At 28.2% G+C, this 21,335-nt stretch overlaps 1 protein-coding gene and 1 long non-coding RNA gene across 2 annotated transcripts in view; both read right to left on the reverse strand.

Annotated features, from left to right (window-relative positions):
* Positions 1-9,280: 9,280 nt before the first annotated feature.
* Positions 9,281-12,839, reverse strand: LOC107882535. The gene is made up of 3 exons (XR_001678785.2): positions 12,322-12,839; positions 9,795-10,036; positions 9,281-9,642 (listed from the first exon to the last, which is right to left on the reverse strand). It is a non-coding gene; the product is annotated as an uncharacterized LOC107882535 (long non-coding RNA).
* Positions 12,840-16,260: 3,421 nt separating this feature from the next.
* Positions 16,261-21,335, reverse strand: part of LOC100568466 (DNA (cytosine-5)-methyltransferase 3-like) — a 20,140-nt gene continuing 15,065 nt past the window's right edge. The window contains exons 7-15 of the mRNA XM_029492791.1: positions 19,862-19,962; positions 18,935-18,982; positions 18,739-18,800; positions 18,522-18,675; positions 18,361-18,463; positions 17,680-17,832; positions 17,433-17,574; positions 16,898-17,085; positions 16,261-16,615 (exon numbers count right to left, since the gene is read on the reverse strand). Of these exons, the coding sequence (XP_029348651.1) occupies positions 16,545-16,615; positions 16,898-17,085; positions 17,433-17,574; positions 17,680-17,832; positions 18,361-18,463; positions 18,522-18,675; positions 18,739-18,800; positions 18,935-18,982; positions 19,862-19,962 (1,022 nt within the window). The 3' untranslated portion in view covers positions 16,261-16,544. The remainder of the gene's footprint in view (positions 16,616-16,897; positions 17,086-17,432; positions 17,575-17,679; positions 17,833-18,360; positions 18,464-18,521; positions 18,676-18,738; positions 18,801-18,934; positions 18,983-19,861; positions 19,963-21,335) is intronic.

Genomic DNA, 21,335 nt, shown 5'->3' on the forward strand with positions numbered 1-21,335 from the left:
TTAGTAGAAATTCTCTAGACTAAACCGATGTGAAAAATAATACACCTGAATGTTTGGACCATATCATTTACATGGTTCATTATCCCGATGCCGGATAATGTGAGATAATTTTAAACCGGTTTAGTCTAGGAATTTCTATTTATTCTTGGTATTGTAAAATATTTGCAATTTTAACTTTTGCAGTCGATATTTGTCGTCTATTCTACTATTCGTCTAAAGTAAGTAATAACATCTTGTTCTGTAGGTACTATGAACATGAACTCTATAATTTTAATGTTACCTATGTTTTTTTTTTTCATATTATTCATATGTCTAAGCATATTTGCATTATTTATGCTATTTTAATAATAATGAATATTGGCAATAAAAATGAAATATATTCCGAACAAAAGTGGATTAAACTATATTACACAAAACTAAAATAATTCTTCTTCGTTTAAATATCTAATTTCGTCCAAATTTGAACATAAAATAACTATAAAAAAAACCATTTTTTTTTATATATATATATTTTTTTGATTTTTCGGTTACAGAATAACATACTTACGTGGAACCTTATTTTAAATTTTCAATCCTTAGCTAAGTTAATCTTTTTATACACTTTTAAATTTTAAATTTGATATATTATGTCAAAATTTAAACTTAACTTGCTTACAAAAAATGTGTTCCCATGTGTTTTTAATATTTTTTAACTTCTGTTGCAACAATATATTAAGATCATATTGTATTACATTTTCACGCTTTTTGACCCAACAAATATAATAATTTAATTGATGTTTATAGAAAAAAAAACAAAAAAATTGAAACTGAAAATGTCCTTTAACAAGACAAAACAAGTCAAAATATTTTTAAAATGTTATTGTATTAAGAAAATGTTAGTATAAACAGTGCAAAATATGCCGGACGATGCTTGGAGATGCCAGGCCCTTAATTAAAGCTGTTTATAATATAAGATATATGTTTTTAAAATACTAATATAAATTGTAATGCAAAATAATTGAGTCGGAAAATTAATAGGTCTACCCTCCTCATAAATTGTTCTTCAGGACAGCCCTGGGTAGATTTACCACGCAGGCGACTTCCACGATAATATTATACAAATATAATTATTTTTTATTGAATGTACAGTGTACCTAATATTATATGATCACAATGAGCGTGATATTTGGATAATAATAGTTGCTGAAAGCGACGCAAGACGATTTGTTTTTATTGATTTATTAAATTAAAAATGTTCGTAAACAGCTCAAAAAAAGTTAAAATATTTTGAAAATTTTATCGAGTATAGGAATTGATAAAATAAACTTATGATATAAATCTCAAGTGTCTATGGTTATTCGTTTTTGAATGACAACTAAATAAGAAAATCGGTACATAAGAAATCGAGTGATATCCAATGATGTAAAAATTTAAACTTCAAACGCTACCCAACAAATAACATTTTATTGAAATTTATAGGAAAAAAACGAAAAAAAAGGTGGGTAAGTGGATGTCGCTCTACTGTTCAATAGGTTACAAGTAGGTCACTTTATAATGGATAGTATTAAATTTGAATACTATGATATAATATCACTGTATAAGAAAAACGATTCTGAGCGGAGACGGTATGTCAGTCTAGATATAAAACATTATATACTTATCTACAGTGTTGTTAAGGAACGCGTTCCTAAAGGAACGATTCCTGGAATTGATTCCTTTTTAGAGGAACGAATAAAAGAATTAATTCCATTATTTTTTAAAGGAATAGGAATGTGCATATTATAATTATTTTGTTCTTCTCGGAAAAGTGTAAAAAAACATTTGGGGAGAAAAATTTTTTTTGTGTTTACTTATCATATTATTAATCTATTAAAAAAATTATGGACAAAGCTACCAATTTTTTATTCACATATGACTGTGTTCTGATTAGTAATAATAACTAATAAATTTATAATAACTAATAACTCATGAACCACGAGGAACGAGGAAAGAATGAGTTCCTTTTTCATAGGAACTAGGAATTAGACGAGTTCTTTTTGACATTAAATGAAGGAGGAACTGAACGAATTCCTATTTATACTAAAGGAACGAAGAATTGAACGGATTCCTATATAAAAGGAATTTTAACAACACTCCTTATCTATAGTATATTAAAAAAAAAATTGACCTTTAATAGGTAATTATAATAAATTCCAAATTAAACATATCATAATATACATTAGGTACTTTAGTACTTATAACGCGTTATACATCAACTACAAACCGTGGTACTATCATAGATATAATATAATAGTATACTTTAGAAGTTTCTTTTACCCACGAAAAATATAATACATTCACAATAAAATAACTAAAATAGTAATTTCGTCCAAATTTGAACTTAAAATGAGTATAAAAATAAACTGTGCTTATGTGTTTTTAGATTTTTGTTAACAGAATAAACTTCTTACGTGGAATCTTGTTATAAATTTTCAATCCTTAGATACAAAAGTTGACCATTTTATAAATTTTTAACTACAAAATAATTATTGAATCTTAAATTTGATAAATTTTGTCAAAATTCGATCTTTAAATGCTTATAAAAAAAAATTGTGTAGTCTATGTATTTTTAATATTTTTCAACTGCTATTATAACAATATATCAGGAGCCTTGTATTACATTTTTACACTTTCTAGCCCAACAAATAAAACTTTATTGATACATATAGAAAAAAAAACTAAAAAAATTGAAAACTAACAATATCCGTAAAAAGCTCAAAAAGAGTCAAATTATTTTAAAAAATGCTAATATGAGCATTTAGTGAAATTTTCAAGTACCTACAGTCATTCTTATTTTAATTACAACAAAATTAGAAAATCGTAACATGAGAAATCGAGTGTATATCAAATGTTGTAAAAATATGAATTTCAAACGCTCATAAAAATTTAATTTGATTTTCTTGTAGACATTTTTTTTTTTTAAAAAGGTAGACAATATTATGAGGAATCTTGTATTACATTTTCAAATATTAGAATTAAAAGGAATATTTTCCATGAATTTTTCTAACTCAAAATAATTTGCAAATTTTCGTCATTATTATGTATTTTGTCAATATTTGAACTTTAGATGCTTATAAAAAAAAATTCAGACTATGGATTTTTAATTTTTTTCATCCGCCTTTGAAACAATATAATAGGAACCTTCTATTAAATGTTCAAGCTTTTTAACCAACAAATGAAATTTTATTGATATTTATAAAAAAAAAAATTAAAAAAATGGAAACTACAAAAATTGTAGACATTTGTCCGTAAACAGCTCAAAATAAGTCTAAATATTTGGAAAATGTAATGGTGTATAGAAAATGCTTATATAATGGTCTTTGTCTTAGAGTTGCACTAATAACCAAAATCGATTTTCTCGAAAATAGATTTTGCGTAAAAATTCCTGTTTTTCCTTCATTTTTATTTTGTTTTTTACGTCACTTTTGAAAACTACTGGGAAATTTTCACTTTTGACCCCCCCCCCCCCCTCCCAAAGCTACAACTAGATTCACTTTCTTATCAGAAAAGATACTATTGAAGAAAATCTAAACACTTTCATTGTCCTAAAAGGTGACGACAGACACAAAAAAAAATTTAAAAATTTAAAAAATTAAAAAACACACATAATTTTAAAATCAATACATTCATCGTTCCAAGCAGTATCTAAAAGGTGGGCAAGTGAATGTCGCAGAAAAACTGTCTACAATCCCTTGGCAAAATGTAATATTTCGGCTTTTGACCGGGCAAACCTAGTTATGACCAACCTCATTTGGACAAAACCACATACTGAATTTTATCGTAAGGGCAAAACCGTAGGGTCCTACATATGTTCGCTAATAGAAAATAATAAATAATGTGACATTGGTTTTACTTGGTGGAATTATAAACTTTTTAAACTCACCGAGTACGTCTATTTAGTCGCCTGTATTCGCTTGTTGTTTTCTTTGAATTGACCTTCGCTTCTTCCACCTCTTTCACGAGTTTATCGTAAGTTTCTTGTATAGTTGTATCACTTATTAGAACTCTACATTCATTTTTTGTGATTTTGTTTTATTTTTTTAATTTAGTTTTAAAATCAGACACATTTCGTTATCCATTGCTAAAGATGTACTAAAATAAGCTCACAAAAATACAGTGCAATATTGTACCATTTAGATGAGATGTATTTTGTATACCTATCTTTAATATAACGAGTTAATAAAATACGATAACAAAGATAAATTAACAAGATACGTGTGGTCATTTATAATCGTAATAAAATAGTACGATCATGTACAGAAATACACATGCCAGCATGCCACTATTTCCACACAATATATTGATTATATAATATAATATTATAATTCAATTTGTTCGATAAACCAAAAAAAAATATATAATTGATCGGTAGAGGGTACTTATATACTGTACTATAGGCAAATTATGATACATTTATGCATAGACTCATAGTGCAATACACTATACAGGTTATACCCACCTTGAAATATTATGTTAAATTTTAAACTACCTACTATTAATTATATTGAAAATTATCAAATAAATACAAAATATTGTTATCGATTTGTTTTTTTCGTATAAAATGTAGTTTAACAAGGTTATGTAACATAATGTAATAATATAAGAGTTCTAAATTTGTACGTAAACTAAAAACTATTTTTTAGTTCATAAGAACTGAAAAAAATTTAAATTTGAAATTGTCCGTAAGCAATATGCAATACGAACCAACATTTTATGGTGCCTAGAAAATGAAAATTTAAACATTTAGCACAATTTTCATGTAGGTATCTGCAGTTATTCGTTTTTGAATAACAAAATAACAAAATCGCTACACGAGAACTCGTGGGAATATCCAATATTGTAAAGATATGAATTTTAAACACTCATTAAAATTGAATTTGATTTGCTTGTAGATATTTTTTTTTCCTAAAGTTCGCCAAACTTATGAGGAATCTTGTACTACATTTTCAAAACTTAGATTTTAAAAGGAAACTTTTTTTGAACTCCAAACTCAAAATAATTTCAAATTTTCCTGATTTTTACGTATTTTATCAAGATTTGAACTTAAAATACTTGCGACTTTGGATTTTAAATATTTTTCGCCTGTCTTTGAAACAATATATTAGGAGCATTCTATTAAATTTTCAAGCAGTCTTACACAACAAACAAAGTTTTATTGACATTCATAGAAGAAAAGACTAATAAAATTGGAAACTGAAAATGTTCCTAAAAAGTTCAAAACAAATCAAAATATTTTAAAAGTTGTATCGTGTAGAAAAAAAGCGAATACAAACAACTTGTGAAAATGTCATCTATATACGTTATTTTGTATTAGTTACACCAATTTTGCATAAAAATTCCTGTTTTTCCTTAATTTTTATGTTGTTTTTCAAATTTTCAAATTTTACCTCCCGAATGCACTTACTAGATTCACTTTCCCATTGAACAAGATACTATTGAAGAAAATCGAAGCAGTTTTACTAGTAACTACAGTACTTACACTACTTCTAAAAAATGGTCATACATAATATATATTATACAGAAATAAATTAGTTATGTATGCTCATCCCCTTACTATCCTTGAATAATGCATTTTTATATTTTTTCAACTACACTCAAAAGCCATAATATAATCAAATACTTAGATTTAATTATCATTTACTTTGACATGTTGCAGAGTAACAAAAATATGGAAATCATTTAGAGACAGCTTCCTCAGAAAATGTATAACCAAGTCTGGCCAAGCTGCAAACAGAGCAAATCCATATGTATATACTCAAATATTAGTTTTTAAGACCTACCATGAAAAATATATTGTGAATTCAATTCACTGAATTGTATTTAATAATATTATGGTTCTGTGTCTACGCCTAATGTAGGTACTCCCTTAGAGTAATTGGCAATTTATATACTGCTAGTTACAATGTTGTATATAGTTCTTCAGTCTTCATTAAAAATACCTGACCTTAATACTAATTAACAAATATGGACAAGTTAATGAAAAAAAAATATCTTGAGTTACTTAAATTACTTAAGTTGAGCTGTTACGAACCTAAGCTATAAGTTCACAATTAACAAACAATATTAGTTAATGGGGAGAAAAATATTAACTTAAATCGGTTGAATAGAAGTAGTCTAACTTATTTACATGTTTGTGCCAATTTAATATTAAATTAAGGAATATTTATTATGTTAAATAGTATTAGGTAACTATTTATTCAAGTTAATAAGTTAAACATAAGTTAACTTCTTAACTTGGATGTTTTTTTAGTTAATGACCTTCTTTGTTAATTAATTAATATTTTGTATAGAACTGAAAGTAAGGTCAACGTTACTGGATATAGATGAAGATGTGAGAACAGGTGACACAGTACATAAATGTCAAACATATGACGATGAAGAAAATACCGTTCTACGTCAGATTCATAAAAACAAAAAATGTAAAAACCAGCTTATGAGGATAACATACAACAAATTCTAAATAACCGTCAAAATGTTCAAGCTGATTTGCTTTATCAATGGTTCCATTCATATAAAGTTTAAAAGATAAAAAAATTAGGTTTATATTGATATTTTAATTTTAAAAATTATTCAAAAAGCTAAAAACCAAAACGATTCTGAACTTCAAACTCAATCTCAACCTTCGATTAATAGTATCCAATCTTATGCAAATATGTATCTACATGCCTATAACCCCCTTGTGCCACTTAGGTTGCTAGCGATTTAAACCGATAATGTTTACAATAAGCTATAATTTTCGATGACATAATGATAGACTCAAATCATTTCACCAGTCGTGTACAAAAAAATTTAATAATTAAAAAAACAATAATACAATTTAAATGTTATCAATACATAAATATGTTATAATCATGATATAACTAGTTAATTATTATTTTTTTTTAGATACAGTTAAAACGCAAGCCTATTTTCAACAAACGTCTCAAACTAAAATGGAAGATATAAAATATATTCTTGCTCAAGCATTATTCACATTACGAAGCAAAATAAAAAAAATAAGTTGTATTAAATTACTAACTTTGTACCTAATGTCTATGATAGATTAAAAATTAATGTGTTCATAAAACTTAGTAAAAGTATTTTAGACTTCAGATTTTTTATTATAAAACTATTAGAAACAATAAACATATTGTAATATACTATAAAAGCCAAAATGTTTTAAATAAGTATTGTATCCTGCAAACATGTCTACTAGTCAATGCTTATATGGATATTAAATGCAATGCTACAAAATGTTATTAATAAAATATAATTTTCAAATAATAAAAGTAATCAATAAACAAAAAACGAATACAATCAAATACTATTAAACATAACAATATATCATTAGTCATAATTAAGTAGTATAAATAATCAATTAACGTAGGTACATGTAATACAAAAAAATAATTTATTACATTATAGTTTACAGAAGTTCTTGACTAGTCACCTAAAGCTAAACTAACACTAAACAACCACTTGACTCAAGGATGATTGCAAATTGCATAACTTCTAAACAGTTTAACCAATACCACCTACTTAGTTTCAAAATATAAATTACGGCATATAAATAATAATTTATTATACAAACTCCTAAATGGATGCAAATCAATTGTTGATATATAAATCAAATGAAAAGATTTAGGAGTTGAAACTAACGTTGGCGGTGTTCATGGTATTGAAAGTTTAAACAGTGCAGAAGTTTTTGATCGCAATACTGAAGAATGGCGTATGGATACCAGACGCCATTTTTCAGTACTTACTAACTGCGATCAAAAACTTCTAAACAGTTTAACCATTTAATACCACCTACTTAGTTTCAAAATATAAATTACGGCATATAAATAATAATTTATTATACAAACACCTAAATGGATGCAAATCAATTGTTGATATATAACTCACATGAAAAGATTTAGGAGTTGAAAGTAACGTTGGCGGTGTTCATGGTATTGAAAGATTTAACAGTGCAGAAGTTTTTGATCGCAATACTGAAGAATGGGGTATGGATACCAGACGCCATTTTTCAGTACTTACTAACTGCGATCAAAAACTTCAACACTGTTTAACAATTTAATACCACCTACTTAGTTTCAACATATAAATTACGGCATATTAATAATAATTTATTATACAAACTCCTAAATGGATGCAAATCAATTGTTGATATATACCTCACATGAAAAGATTTAGGAGTTGAAACTTACGTTGGCGGTGTTCATGGTATTGAAAGTTTAAACAGTGCAGAAGTTTTTGATCGCAATACTGAAGAATGGCGTATGGATACCAGACGCCATTTTTCAGTACTTACTAACTGCGATCAAAAACTTCAACACTGTTTAACCATTTAATACCACCTACTTAGTTTCAACATATAAATTACAGCATATAAATAATAATTTATTATACAAACTCCTAAATAGATGCAAATCATTTGTTGATATATAACTCACATGAAAAGATTTAGGAGTTGAAACTAACGTTGGCGGTGTTCATGGTATTGAAAGATTTAACAGTGCAGAAGTTTTTGATCGCAATACTGAAGAATGGCGTATGGATACCAGACGCCATTTTTCAGTACTTACTAACTGCGATCAAAAACTTCAACACTGTTTAACCATTTAATACCACCTACTTAGTTTCAACATATAAATTACAGCATATAAATAATAATTTATTATACAAACTCCTAAATGGATGCAAATCAATTGTTGATATATAACTCACATGAAAAGATTTAGGAGTTGAAAGTAACGTTGGCGGTGTTCATGGTATTGAAAGATTTAACAGTGCAGAAGTTTTTGATCGCAATACTGAAGAATGGGGTATGGATACCAGACGCCATTTTTCAGTACTTACTAACTTTGATCAAAAACTTCAACACTGTTTAACCATTTAATACCACCTACTTAGTTTCAACATATAAATTACAGCATATAAATAATAATTTATTATACAAACTCCTAAATGGATGCAAATAATTTGTTGATATATAACTCACATGAAAAGATTTAGTTGTTGAAACTAACATTGGCGGTGTTCATGGTATTGAAAGTTTAAACAGTGCAGAGGTTTTTGATCGCAATACTGAAGAATGGCGTATGGATACCAGACGCCATTTTTCAGTACTTACTAACTGCGATCAAAAACCTCTACACTGTTTAACCATTTAATACCACCTACTTAGTTTCGACATAATTAACTATAATTAACTAAATTACGGCATGTAAATAATAATTTATTATACAAACTCCTAAATCTTTTCGATTAACTAACATGTCAATTGATGGTTTCCAATAAGGCGATATTGTAGATAAATCTAACACAATGTCAGAAGACTTAAGAAGTGCTTTAAAAATACCACACAATTATCATTTAATACAGCTAGATCAGCTCTATTAGTGTGTTATAATTTCCGGTCCAAACTGCCATCTGTTAATTTTTAGATCATACCAAGGCAAGCAAGGGCAAGAGGGATTTTCCAGATCAGCCAGTTCACCGAAACTCCAGACAGCTACTAATCTCACCTCCAATGGTACTTTTAATCTGTTGTTAAGTTAGTCATTAAAGGGATGGAGTTCATTGTTCACTGATTCTATTATAGATTTTACCGTATGGCTTGGTTTTTCACGTATTTCAAATTCCCTAGAAAATCAAGAAAATAACATTTATTAATGAGTAGGTAAGTAGACACTAGAAATGTCACCAAATATTTATTTTTATTTGTTTAAAATTAAATATTCATAACTTATGTCAAATTAGGACCTTAAATGTTGGATATTTTATTGAAAACCTACCAACATCGGCCATCATAGTCAAAGACCCTGTCTTCGTGTTACAAACTTGATGGGTATTCATATTGTACACAATTATCTTGATAATATTTGAAGGTTCCACTCTCAATGGTTTTGTCTTTAAATGGAAGTTATTGTGCATCAGTAGTTTAAAGAAGACAGCTTCACATACTGCTTTACAATCTTCATAGGTGACATCAATATTGTATGACTGTTCCGTTTCAATACAGTAGCTATAAATGCACCTACAAACAAAAATACTCCTTGATTTTAGGAAACAAAAAAAATGTTGTGTTATTTTGATACTAATTATCTGGATAAAAAATAATGAAATATGTGCATACTATTGCATAAATATGCACTAAAAATAGTGTGAATATGGGGTAAATAATATACATAATAATTGATAATATGCACTTAAATAAATTCAGGGCTGCAACTCAAATAATGATATAAAAAAGTGAGAAAAGTGATCAATTTTTTTTTTTAGGTGATAAAAAGTGACTATCTTTTTCTTAATAAAAAACAATTTTAATAAAATAACAAAAGTTAAAAGATCATTAAAGATCATGAGATTACATAGGACCACAGCCTGCTATAGATACCATAGATAATAACAATCTATGATAGATACTATCTTTAATTGTGCATAGGACATAATTTTATCAGATTTTCATTGGGTATCGTCATGTCCGTGGCCCGTGGGTATCGTGTTTTAATCATAGATAATATATATATCCAATCAGTTTAATTACTTCCTAATGATTATTTAAAATATGAGACACCATTACGCGGCACCATTATCAAAGATTTTAATCCTGGATGTATCACGACTATAATGGTACAATACAATATACTAATATATTATATACGAATATTGTTAGGGTAAAATTAAATTAACAGAATTTTAAAAATTACATGATTAAAATTATTTTTGGTTTCTTTCGTGAAACATTATAATAAATGGCTATAAGTGAGATAAGTGAGAAAAGTGACAGTTTTCAAAATATAGTGACAAAAAGTAACCAAACCAAAAAAAAGTGACAAAAAGTGAGAAAAGTAACAGAGTCCAATAAGTGACTTAATTTTTTTTTACATTAGCTACAATTTTATCAACAGTACCAAATTGTATTTCTACTTCCTCTAAAACTCTATGGAGGCCACGAGCTATTGGAAAAAAGAATTTTTTTTTTATTGAAAAAATGTCAAATAAGACATTAAATCATAACAAATTTACAATTGATAATCTGTATAAATTAATTTAAATTTAAATTTAAAAAATGCTGATATGGATAAGCAGAATAAAAATTTGAACAATTCATTTCAATCCTTAACTATAAAAATTGAACATTTAAACATTTTTTAACTACAAAACAGATTGCAATTTTCGGGATTATAACAACTTAAAAAGAACTTACAATTAAATGTTGAAGTATTTCAACATAAACAATAGGTACTTGTTTTATAAGGTTAAGAATTAATGTTTAATTTATCAAAAATATTTATTATTCATGCAAGTACCTACTAATTTTTTTGTTGTTTTATGCTTTGGCGTCTATAGAATATAATCATAGATGTGGCCAACAAAAATGTCAGTCACCGTAAAAAAAAAACCTCTTAAATAAATGCTGATTCCTAAACTTTGTTCAAGAATACAATATTATCGTAGATTGTTGCCCAATAACTTATAAGCATCGACAATAAGATGTCTAGCGCCCACAAAATCTGAATCCAAAAAATTTGAATCATCTATGGAACGCGATAAATATTTAACTATGAACTATTTTATATTGTTATATAATGTTATTTTCATAACATAAGCGCAATTTCAACTTTGGACTTGGGGGGGGGGGCCTTAGCACCCCCAAGCCCACCACAATTTGCGCCTATGGAACTATAATAATAAGTAATATATTAACTCAAAATTCTGAGAGAAACTGATTTTTACACTTTTGCAGTTATGGACATGGTCATGTCAATGGTCATACCAGTAAACACGTCTATGATGTAAAGCCCTTATTTGATACAAAGAAATTCTAGTATGGACAGTTAAATATTTTTAATTATTTGATCAAAACCAATTAAAACATGTAAATATGCTAAATTAATATGAGATTCAAAATCAAAAACTAAAAAATATTGCTTAAAAAACTTCAACACAGTGTTAAACCACATATTATTATGTATGTTATTAATTATTTAGAAAAAAAGAATTGGCAACACGATTAGGTATTTGTTCAAATGTTTGAAAGCTGATATATATAATATAATTTCCCCCGGTCGCCATAAGAACTTCCGAGATTTTCAATAATTTAGAGCGGAGTGGATCAATACAAATCAGATTATTTTTGAGGTTTCAAAAAGTTACACGTGAAGTATACCAGTACTAGTTTCGGACTCAGACTTCAATACGAATCGGTACGTAACTATTCCTTATTGATGGCCGATAGGTATCAAATTTTTCCTCTTGGACATTTAGCTTATAATTCAACCCTGTAGTTAACAGTATAAACATATTATTAATACTTACGTCGTCGGTGTCTTCGGTTCAATGGTCAACTTCTTCTCGAGCAGCCAAATTATGATAGTCAACGTCGTGTTTGAGTGTTACCGTCGTTGATTTGTTTTCGATAAATTTATAAAATAATATTTGTAGGTGCGTGTCCGTAACTCTGTTTTCTGAACCGGTGAGTTCACTATCCAACTACATTAAGCTCGTTTTCGCGCAGGTAAGTACCCAAATACAACTTCATGATTCGTAAATATTACGTAGGTAGGTAGTACCAAACGGGAAGCAAACCGTTTGCGTTCGTTCCCTACGCGAAAACCGGTATTACGCCAGATGCGCAAGGGATAAGAAAACAAACATCAAATCGACTTTTAGGCACCAACACAGGCGGGACGATCTGAATTCTTTTCAAAAACGAGTAGGTACGCGACCGTCCGAAGCACCACGACGAAATAAATAGGTGAGACGGCGACTTTGTTGTACGCACAAAATGGCCGCCGTGGCGTCTTGCTCCGCGTCGGCTCCACGTCAGCAGCGTTGACGCGTTTACGGGTGTGGCCCGGCGGGCACTGCCCCTCCCCTCCCGCCCGGTAGACTGTGTCACCAACAAAATCACGCCGGGATAAAATAAATTCGCGCGGTGTACACCCTGTGCAGTACCTATAGAATTTGATTAATATTATTGTTAAATTAATTAATTGATATTTATTAATTAATGATTATAATATTACGTTCATCAATTCTTTATTAGCGTTTTTTTACATGACTGCACTATTGCGCTGGTTGGATGTTTCATAATATTATTATCATAGAACAATATAGAAGCGAAACTCGATCAGCTGATTGAGATCTTGTTTACCTGTGATCTGAAGTCCAAACCTCCGAAAAACAAGGTAACGTTTACCGCACTAATATGATGTTACACCCAAAGTCACCCATATTATGTAAACGTTTACCAGAACTTAGGCGGGATCCGCAACGCGGGCTCGGCTTGTTTACCATTCCCTATTGCACGTATGCCACGCCCCCCCTGGAGACCGTGTTCACCCGATTCGGCAAATTCACGGAGTTTCATACCCCTGATATCATGGAATAACAGTGCACAACTAGTGCGGTTTTTTATGTTCCACATGCGTGCACTCGGCCGGTTTCTTGCACTCAGTGCAGTGATAATAGCACGAGCTCTTTATCTTTTATTGATTGGGCATCTATCGAAATTCAAAAAATAATTTTCCACATAACATGGTACTGTTGTTCCCCTTTACCAGTTCTTGCGCTGTGTTATCACAGATTAAATACAATTTTATCTAACCTGTGATAATACTATGGTTTTATCAGCTGAAAGCACGGAGATAAGATAATATATTATCCGTAGCCGAAAGTATCCAATAATCGATCTCAAAAGTGTAGAATGTAGATATATTTTTACGACTTGTTAAAATAATTAAAATTTTGTCAGAAACTCAAAATATTTATTGCTGATTAGTTACAATTTGTTTGTTGTTTACATTGTATGTATAATGGATGGGAAAAAAATAAGATATATTTTTATATTTTGGCAGCAATTCAATTTTCTCACTTTACAGTTTAGTCACTCATCATGTTTTTCCTTAAATATTTTGTTAATTAGGTATGCTAATATTATGAATAAAATTACTTTTGAATATGATTTTTTTTTTATGCTACATGCAAGATTACAATTTACAAGTGCATCACTTGTTAATTGTTTAGATAAAATAATTTTTTGATATAAAATATTTTTATTTATATTTATGAAGTCAATTTGACATAATTTGTTACATTATACCTCACAAAAAACAAGTTTAGTATACAGTGAAACCTCTAAATACCGGACAATCTCGGTTGCCAACATTTTGTACGCTGTTCGTTGGTTTCCGCTATTCAGAGGGTTCAGTTTGTAGACATTTTGTAGTGTGTTCCTAAAAAGATCCTTAAAAAAGGTCTGCTATTTGGAGGTGTCCTCTATTTAGATGTATCCGTTAAGGGAGATTTCATCACTGGATTTGAATATATATAATATGTTTGCATCAATAGTAATCCTATGTCGTTGAATCACAGTGTACCACAAGGGACTGTACTTGGGGGCCATTTTTTTAATTATATATATAAATGGATTGCTTAATATTGATGTTGATGCCAATATAGTGTGTTTTGCAGACGATACTGTTATTCTTATAAATGAAAAAAATACTGATAAATTATATACTAAAGCAAATCAAGTCTTTGATACAATAAATTTGTGGTTTAATAATAATTTTCTTGAATTAAACCTTACAAAATCTAAATATATTCTCTTTAATATTCAGAATACTAATTCTGATGCTGAAAAGAAATGATGTTTACATACCACACTTTGTCATATCAACAAATATAATAACTGTAATTGTTTAAATATTGAATGAGTTGACTCAATCAAATATCTTGGATTATTTATCGATTTCCAACTAAAATGGGTGACACATATTAGCTATATCCTAAGACTTAGCTGTAAATTCTTTTTTGTATTTAATGATATGCGATCCATATTCAATAAACAGCAATTGAGAGTTATATATATATATCTTTTGTGCAATCAGTAATTTCATACGGGATAGAGATATGGGGAGGGACTTATAATATCCATTTAAACAAAGTTAGAGTTATCATGAATAAGATTATTAAATTTATCCAAATTTATTAAATTTTTTGTTTGTCTAATTATACAAATACCGATTATTTATATGAGGAATTTAATGTACTCAGTTTCGATAGATTGCTTACCAAATGTACCCTACTATTAGCTTTTAAACATAGAGAATATTTTAAAAATTGTTATCATAACTATAATACAAGGCTAAAAATATTAATATAATAGCACCAATTTGCCATAAGCATTTTGGTAGCAAGAGTTGCCTAAATCGAGCGATAACTCTTTGTAGAAATTTGGAAATAAATATTAATAATTATCCTAACTTTATTCATTTTAAGCGTTATGTATTATCCATTGTATAAATTGTTGTTCTATCATTTATTTATATATTTTATCTATTCATTTTGTTTTATTTTCACATAGTAATGATATTATACGTCACACAAATAGCACCTGCCAATTTATGATCACCTCATCATAATTTTGTTTATTTTATATTGAATTTAGTTTTAACTTTACTCTGTAATGATAAACTTTACATATCTATTTTATTGCTACCTACTACATATTAATAGTATTTGAATATAATGACTAAATTAAGAACCTCTCACCTTCACCACAAGCTTCGCTTATAGGAGGTGAGCAAACAAACTTATTACTGTATTATTTATTGTAACTTTTATTTTATCATTTTGTTTGCAAATATACATTATTATTATTGTTATTATTATTATCATTATTATTTTCTCACCTTTCTCACTTAATAATTAGGCCATTTAACAGATTTTCCTAAAAGCTATCATTTATACAGGAAAATATGAACAGAATGTCATATTACCAATAAGATTTTCCAACATGCTTCAGACAATGCCAAAAGTTATTTCTTAAAATGTAAGGTATAACTACTATTTTGAGGCATAAATGCGTTTAGCTCCCAAAAGATTTATTTATCGGAAGCCTATATTTTACAGAGTTAAGAAGTTAATTTTACTGAGTTAAGAGTTAAGAACAAAGGTGCAATTTGTCGGTTACACTTATTTTCAAACGGTTTCAAAATTATAACCATTTGAAGTCCGCGAGTTTGCGTATTTTCCACCAGTTTGGGTTTTTTTATTAAGTTACTTTATCAACAATAAAATGATAGATAAGTATAATAAGTAATTTCTATTTCCACCTAAATGTTAAGGATAAAACAACTAACATTTACAAGAAAATAAAATGTCAAAATATTCCACTTATAATAAAACAAATAAGAAACGCTGGTCTACATCATCAATAACAATGAATATTAGTAATAAATTAAATACAAATGGGATTAGTCACCTTTTATTTATAGAAAAACTGTTCTTGCAACATTAAAATGCAATAGCAATGAAAAATTAATTAAACTGTTTGTTATTACAGTAATAAACATGACAATAACAGAGATTTAACTAATATAGCAAATAGTCTTTTAAAAATTTAACAAATTACATAAAAATAAAAAAATGCTTTCTCTGCAAAAAAAAAACGTATATATCTGGTTAAAAAAGTAAAATATGTTGGACAAACAACATAGGCCAATAGTAACAGTAATTGGATACATTATATATATTCAAAACATTATGTCATTGTTTATGAAACTGCTTAAAATAATGTAAATGGAAGTGTAACACCAAGGCATATCTGCAAAATAAAATTACTTAAAAGATTAATTTACCATTTAATTGTTAACAGTTCTCTAGACAATTGATAAATATATCTATACTCCAGCCCACGAGAGTCCATACGTAAACCGCGCATTCATATAGTAATACGTGACGTCTGTTTTCTCCCACCATGATGCCATTCCCACTATTCGGCAACGTGCCGATGCGCAGTGACGGACGCGTTCTGACATATGGACTCTCGTGGGCCGGAGTATAAATATTTTTATTTCTAACGTTAGCACATTATTATTCTCTTTACCTATGTTACGTTTATCTTTTTTGGATTTTCTTCCGATAGATTTTGGTATTTCATGAAGATATATATTTTGATTTGTAAATTTTCTGATGTCTTTGTTGAGTATAGTGATGTTGGTCCAAATAAACCTGCTTCTTTGTTGGACATCATCTGTGTCCATACCAATAATTATTGGTTCAATTTCAAGAAACCTTAAAGAAATAAACGTATATTTTAGTTTATATAAATATTATTTTATATTACTATATACAATTATTTTTGGCAATAGTAAATTTCTATTTCTATTTTTTATATTTTTAACAATAACAATAAAATACATCTCTTTATTTATGTTTTAATGTCAACTTTTGTTAAAGTCACTACTCTAAAGTGTAGCAGACATAACATTATAATGAAATTCATAAAAATACGCTACTAGACTTGGACTTATTATGTTTTTTTATACAAAAACATGTGAAAGTCAAATTAATTATGATTTATCATTTTAAATTTGTAAATTTACTAAACTATTTATGGTTACATAGTTACCAATTTTTACCTCGAAATTATTTTCTGTTCCTGAACTTTGATTGCTGCACTTGTTTCAAAAGCCCAAAAAAGATTATCATCTTTCTGCAGCGCTTGCATTTTGTTTTTAAATAGTAAAAACAAGAAAAATTTTTTTAGGCAATCGTTTCGATCTAAATAATAAATGAATAAGAGTTAATAACCCCAAAAAACAATAAACAAAATATAGCCATTGAACAACTAAACCATTTAATCAACAAAACATTTACTTCACCTACCAAAAAATTTATCTTTATCGTAATTCTCCCTGTTTGGATAATATTGGACGACTAATTTTGCATTACTCTTATTATTGTCCTGATTATTATCATTTAAATAACTAGTTTCCAGAATCTTGAACGGAAATCCTAGAGTTTGTAAAACTTTTGGTACTATAAAACAAATAAAATATACATCTTAAGATTAACAAAACCTGAGTATTTTAGATTAAGCGTGGTGTTGGAGCCTGTGTTTCAAATTTTTTGCAATTCAACAAACCGGCTCAGAAAACCTTAAGCTTCTACAATCAATGAAACATAAGTTAAAAATGTATTTGAAATTGATGCGAGGTGTTTGACAAATTGTTTGAACTTTGAAAAATCAAAAAAAAACTGGTGGACTGACCCAATTGAATACGTGTAGTGTGTGTGTGTGTGTGTGTGTGTGTGTGTGTGTGTGTGTGTGTGTGTGTGTGTGTGTGTGAGAGAGAGAGAGAGAACGAGAGAGAGCAAGAGAGAGAGAGATTACAGGGCCGGCTCAAGGTATAGGCGAGCTAGGTACTAGAGCGACATTTTCAAAACAATGATAATATTATTATTTTAGAAGCGGCAACATTTGATCTTGTCTAGTGCACTATTTTCACTTGAGCCGGAACTGTGTAAGAAAGAAGTAACAATCGGTGTTATCTAAATAGTATTTACCATTGTTTTGAATATCTTTTAAATTCAGGACATGAATCTCTTTTATTTTATACTGTTCCTTGGCACAGTCTTTTTTAGCGTTAGCTGGATACAACATATAGATCTGTAATAATTTAATATTTATGGTTTTTAACATAACAACAAGCAATTTTAATTATTACATTTCTTAGTTGTTCTTTGGTACTCCTCGGAACTAGATTACTGATCTTTAAAGTAGTGGAACTGCATGCAATGCATGCCCATGCATTGTCTATAAGAATTTTTTCCAAAGCTTTTTGTCCACAGTAAAATTCTAAGCATTCATTGCAATAAGCTCTAGATAAAAAATTATAAACATAAATAATAGAATAAAAAACTGCATGAATAAATATATTTTACCTTATACAAAAACCGCACAATACCAATGTGTCTTTTTGAGTAAGACAAACGCAACAACCATCCTATAAAAATATATTAAAATGCTATAGTATTAAATGTGATAAAAATAATCAAAACAGTCATGAAAAAATATTAATTTTTCAAATAAATATAAATATTAACAACAAAAAGTTATCTATTCGTGTTCTATACTTGCATTTGATTTGTCTTTTGCGATTGATAAAATAATATCTTTCCCATTTATCTAAAAATAATAATAAAAAGTTTTTTTATAAAAACACATTAAAACTGTTTACATGAAGATTATAATATGGGGTTAAGAACATAAAGCCGCAAATTTACTATTTATAGGAACTGTTCTTCTAAATAAAAACATAAATTGTGCACATTTTCAGACCCATAATTTAAGCAAAGGGAAACTATCAATTTATAATTTAAAAAATTGTTGTCCCTATAAAATTTGTTATTTATTATGAACTAATAATTTTATAAAAACAGTTAGGATTTTAAACATGTATGAGTATGTACAAACATTGGACATACATTGAATTATGGAATTGCGAATATGGGATAAGACACTATAGTGTTTAAATTAGATCATTAATGATACAATAGCTGCACATATTATAAGCACAAATGAAAGGTATAAATAGAAATTTAAATTATATTGTGGGGGTACTGGATAAGTAGACCTGACTTATTAAGGGTTGAATTAGATTACATACAAAACTTGCTGTTTAAAAATCAAATGCGTTGATCGGGGGTGAATGCATTAAAAATGTCTGATAGGTAGGTTTGAAAAAGTCTTATTTAACTTTAGTCTTTGAATAATTGTTAGTTAATGATAATCGAGTTTATTTTTCTTAATATTTATTGGGGGACATTAACCCTTTCTTAAGCTGCTAATACTGCCGTTAAAAAATCCATGTAAAATAAATCTACACTTTTTATAAAAAATTGCCCAAAAAAGTTGAAATGTTAATAAAAACTAATTTAGTATACAATATTTGAACATAAAATATATGGTAAGAAATATTAAACATACATTAATTGTATTCTGAAATATACTTTATAAGAGGTTTATAATTTTTATAATCTTTTAACCATACAAATGTCTACTTACAAAACAATCATTACATATTAAACCTTTAAATAAAGGGTGTTTAATCTTTAGTTCATCTGAAGGAAATCGGCATGCTATGCAATATTTGTTTTCCATTTTTGCTATGAACAGTTAAAATCACAAAATGTAAATCAAATTAGTCAAAATTATAAAACTATATAGGTACCCACATTAAAGATATTATTAGGGCTCTCGATTTGGTACGTGTATTAATATACACGTGTACACGTAGTCCGAACATTGTACAATAAAATGTAGGAATACCCGTGTATTTAATTACACGTGTTTTTAAAGTTCGTATACACGTGTATCTTAATACACGTGTATTAAAAGTTCAGATACCCGTGTATTAGAATTACCCGTGTATTTAAAGTCCAGAAACTTGTAAATTTTTTTTTTTTTATTAATAATATTGCCATGTTATTCTGGCGTGTGCTATACAATTTTCGTGTACTGAGTTATTTTGTCTCTTATATTGTTTGTTATTGGCCGATAATTGACATTTACCGATAGATGAAGCCAGCACGGCAAGCTGGTCAAAATCTTGAGTTAACATTTTTAACTTTAATTTACGGAACGACGTCCTTGAAGCAACTTTAACGAGTATGATAGATATTTAATAGTGAAGATAACAACATTATCGCAAATTCGTAAATATGTTTTATTAATAAAACTTAAATTAAAAGTTGGGTTCTTTAATTTGGAGTGATATTATTTCATTTGTGTGTTGTTCACGTCTTGTGTACATTGTCATATGTTTCCATGCTTAAATAACAAAAGATAACTATTTTTTAATTCATAAGATGAGTAATAAGTGTAAAAGTTGGGTGTGGTAATTATTATTTCATATTTTTGTTTCTTTATCCTAAATTATATTCATATATATTCATGTTATCATAAGAAAAAATTCTCTACAATTATTTTTTAATAATTGTATTTATACTTTATAGTTTAAGGAATTATTTTTGTTATTATATTGCAATTTGTTATTAATAAAAAATATTCATTGAAAAATCAAATACGAAAACATTTATAATTTATATTATTATGTATGGATCTTAATTTGTAATTTATTAAAAGAATTGGTTTGGTTTTGTCGTATTTATAAGTTATCTTTATAATTTTTTACTGTCAAATATATTATAATACAATCGTATAAATAAAACTCAAATTAATAATTATTATTAAAAAAAAGTTTCAGATTTAAAAATTAAATTAAATTTGTGTTTACTTTTTATAAATGACAATGGGGAGGGGCACATGTGGCACGTGCCCCTGTTACCCATCATTGTATCTACCACTGATCATAACGTACGGACTCTAAATACACGTGTACACGGACTCTAAATACCCGTGTACACGTGTATTTTAATAACACGCACTTTAGTACCGTTTTCATAAGAACACGTACGAACGTGTTCTTAGTTACACGTGAAATAGTGACCCCTAGATATTTATAGAAATATAATTTAAA

The sequence above is a fragment of the Acyrthosiphon pisum genome, chromosome X (assembly GCF_005508785.2).
Source record: "Acyrthosiphon pisum isolate AL4f chromosome X, pea_aphid_22Mar2018_4r6ur, whole genome shotgun sequence".
NCBI classification, from domain to species: domain Eukaryota; kingdom Metazoa; phylum Arthropoda; class Insecta; order Hemiptera; family Aphididae; genus Acyrthosiphon; species Acyrthosiphon pisum.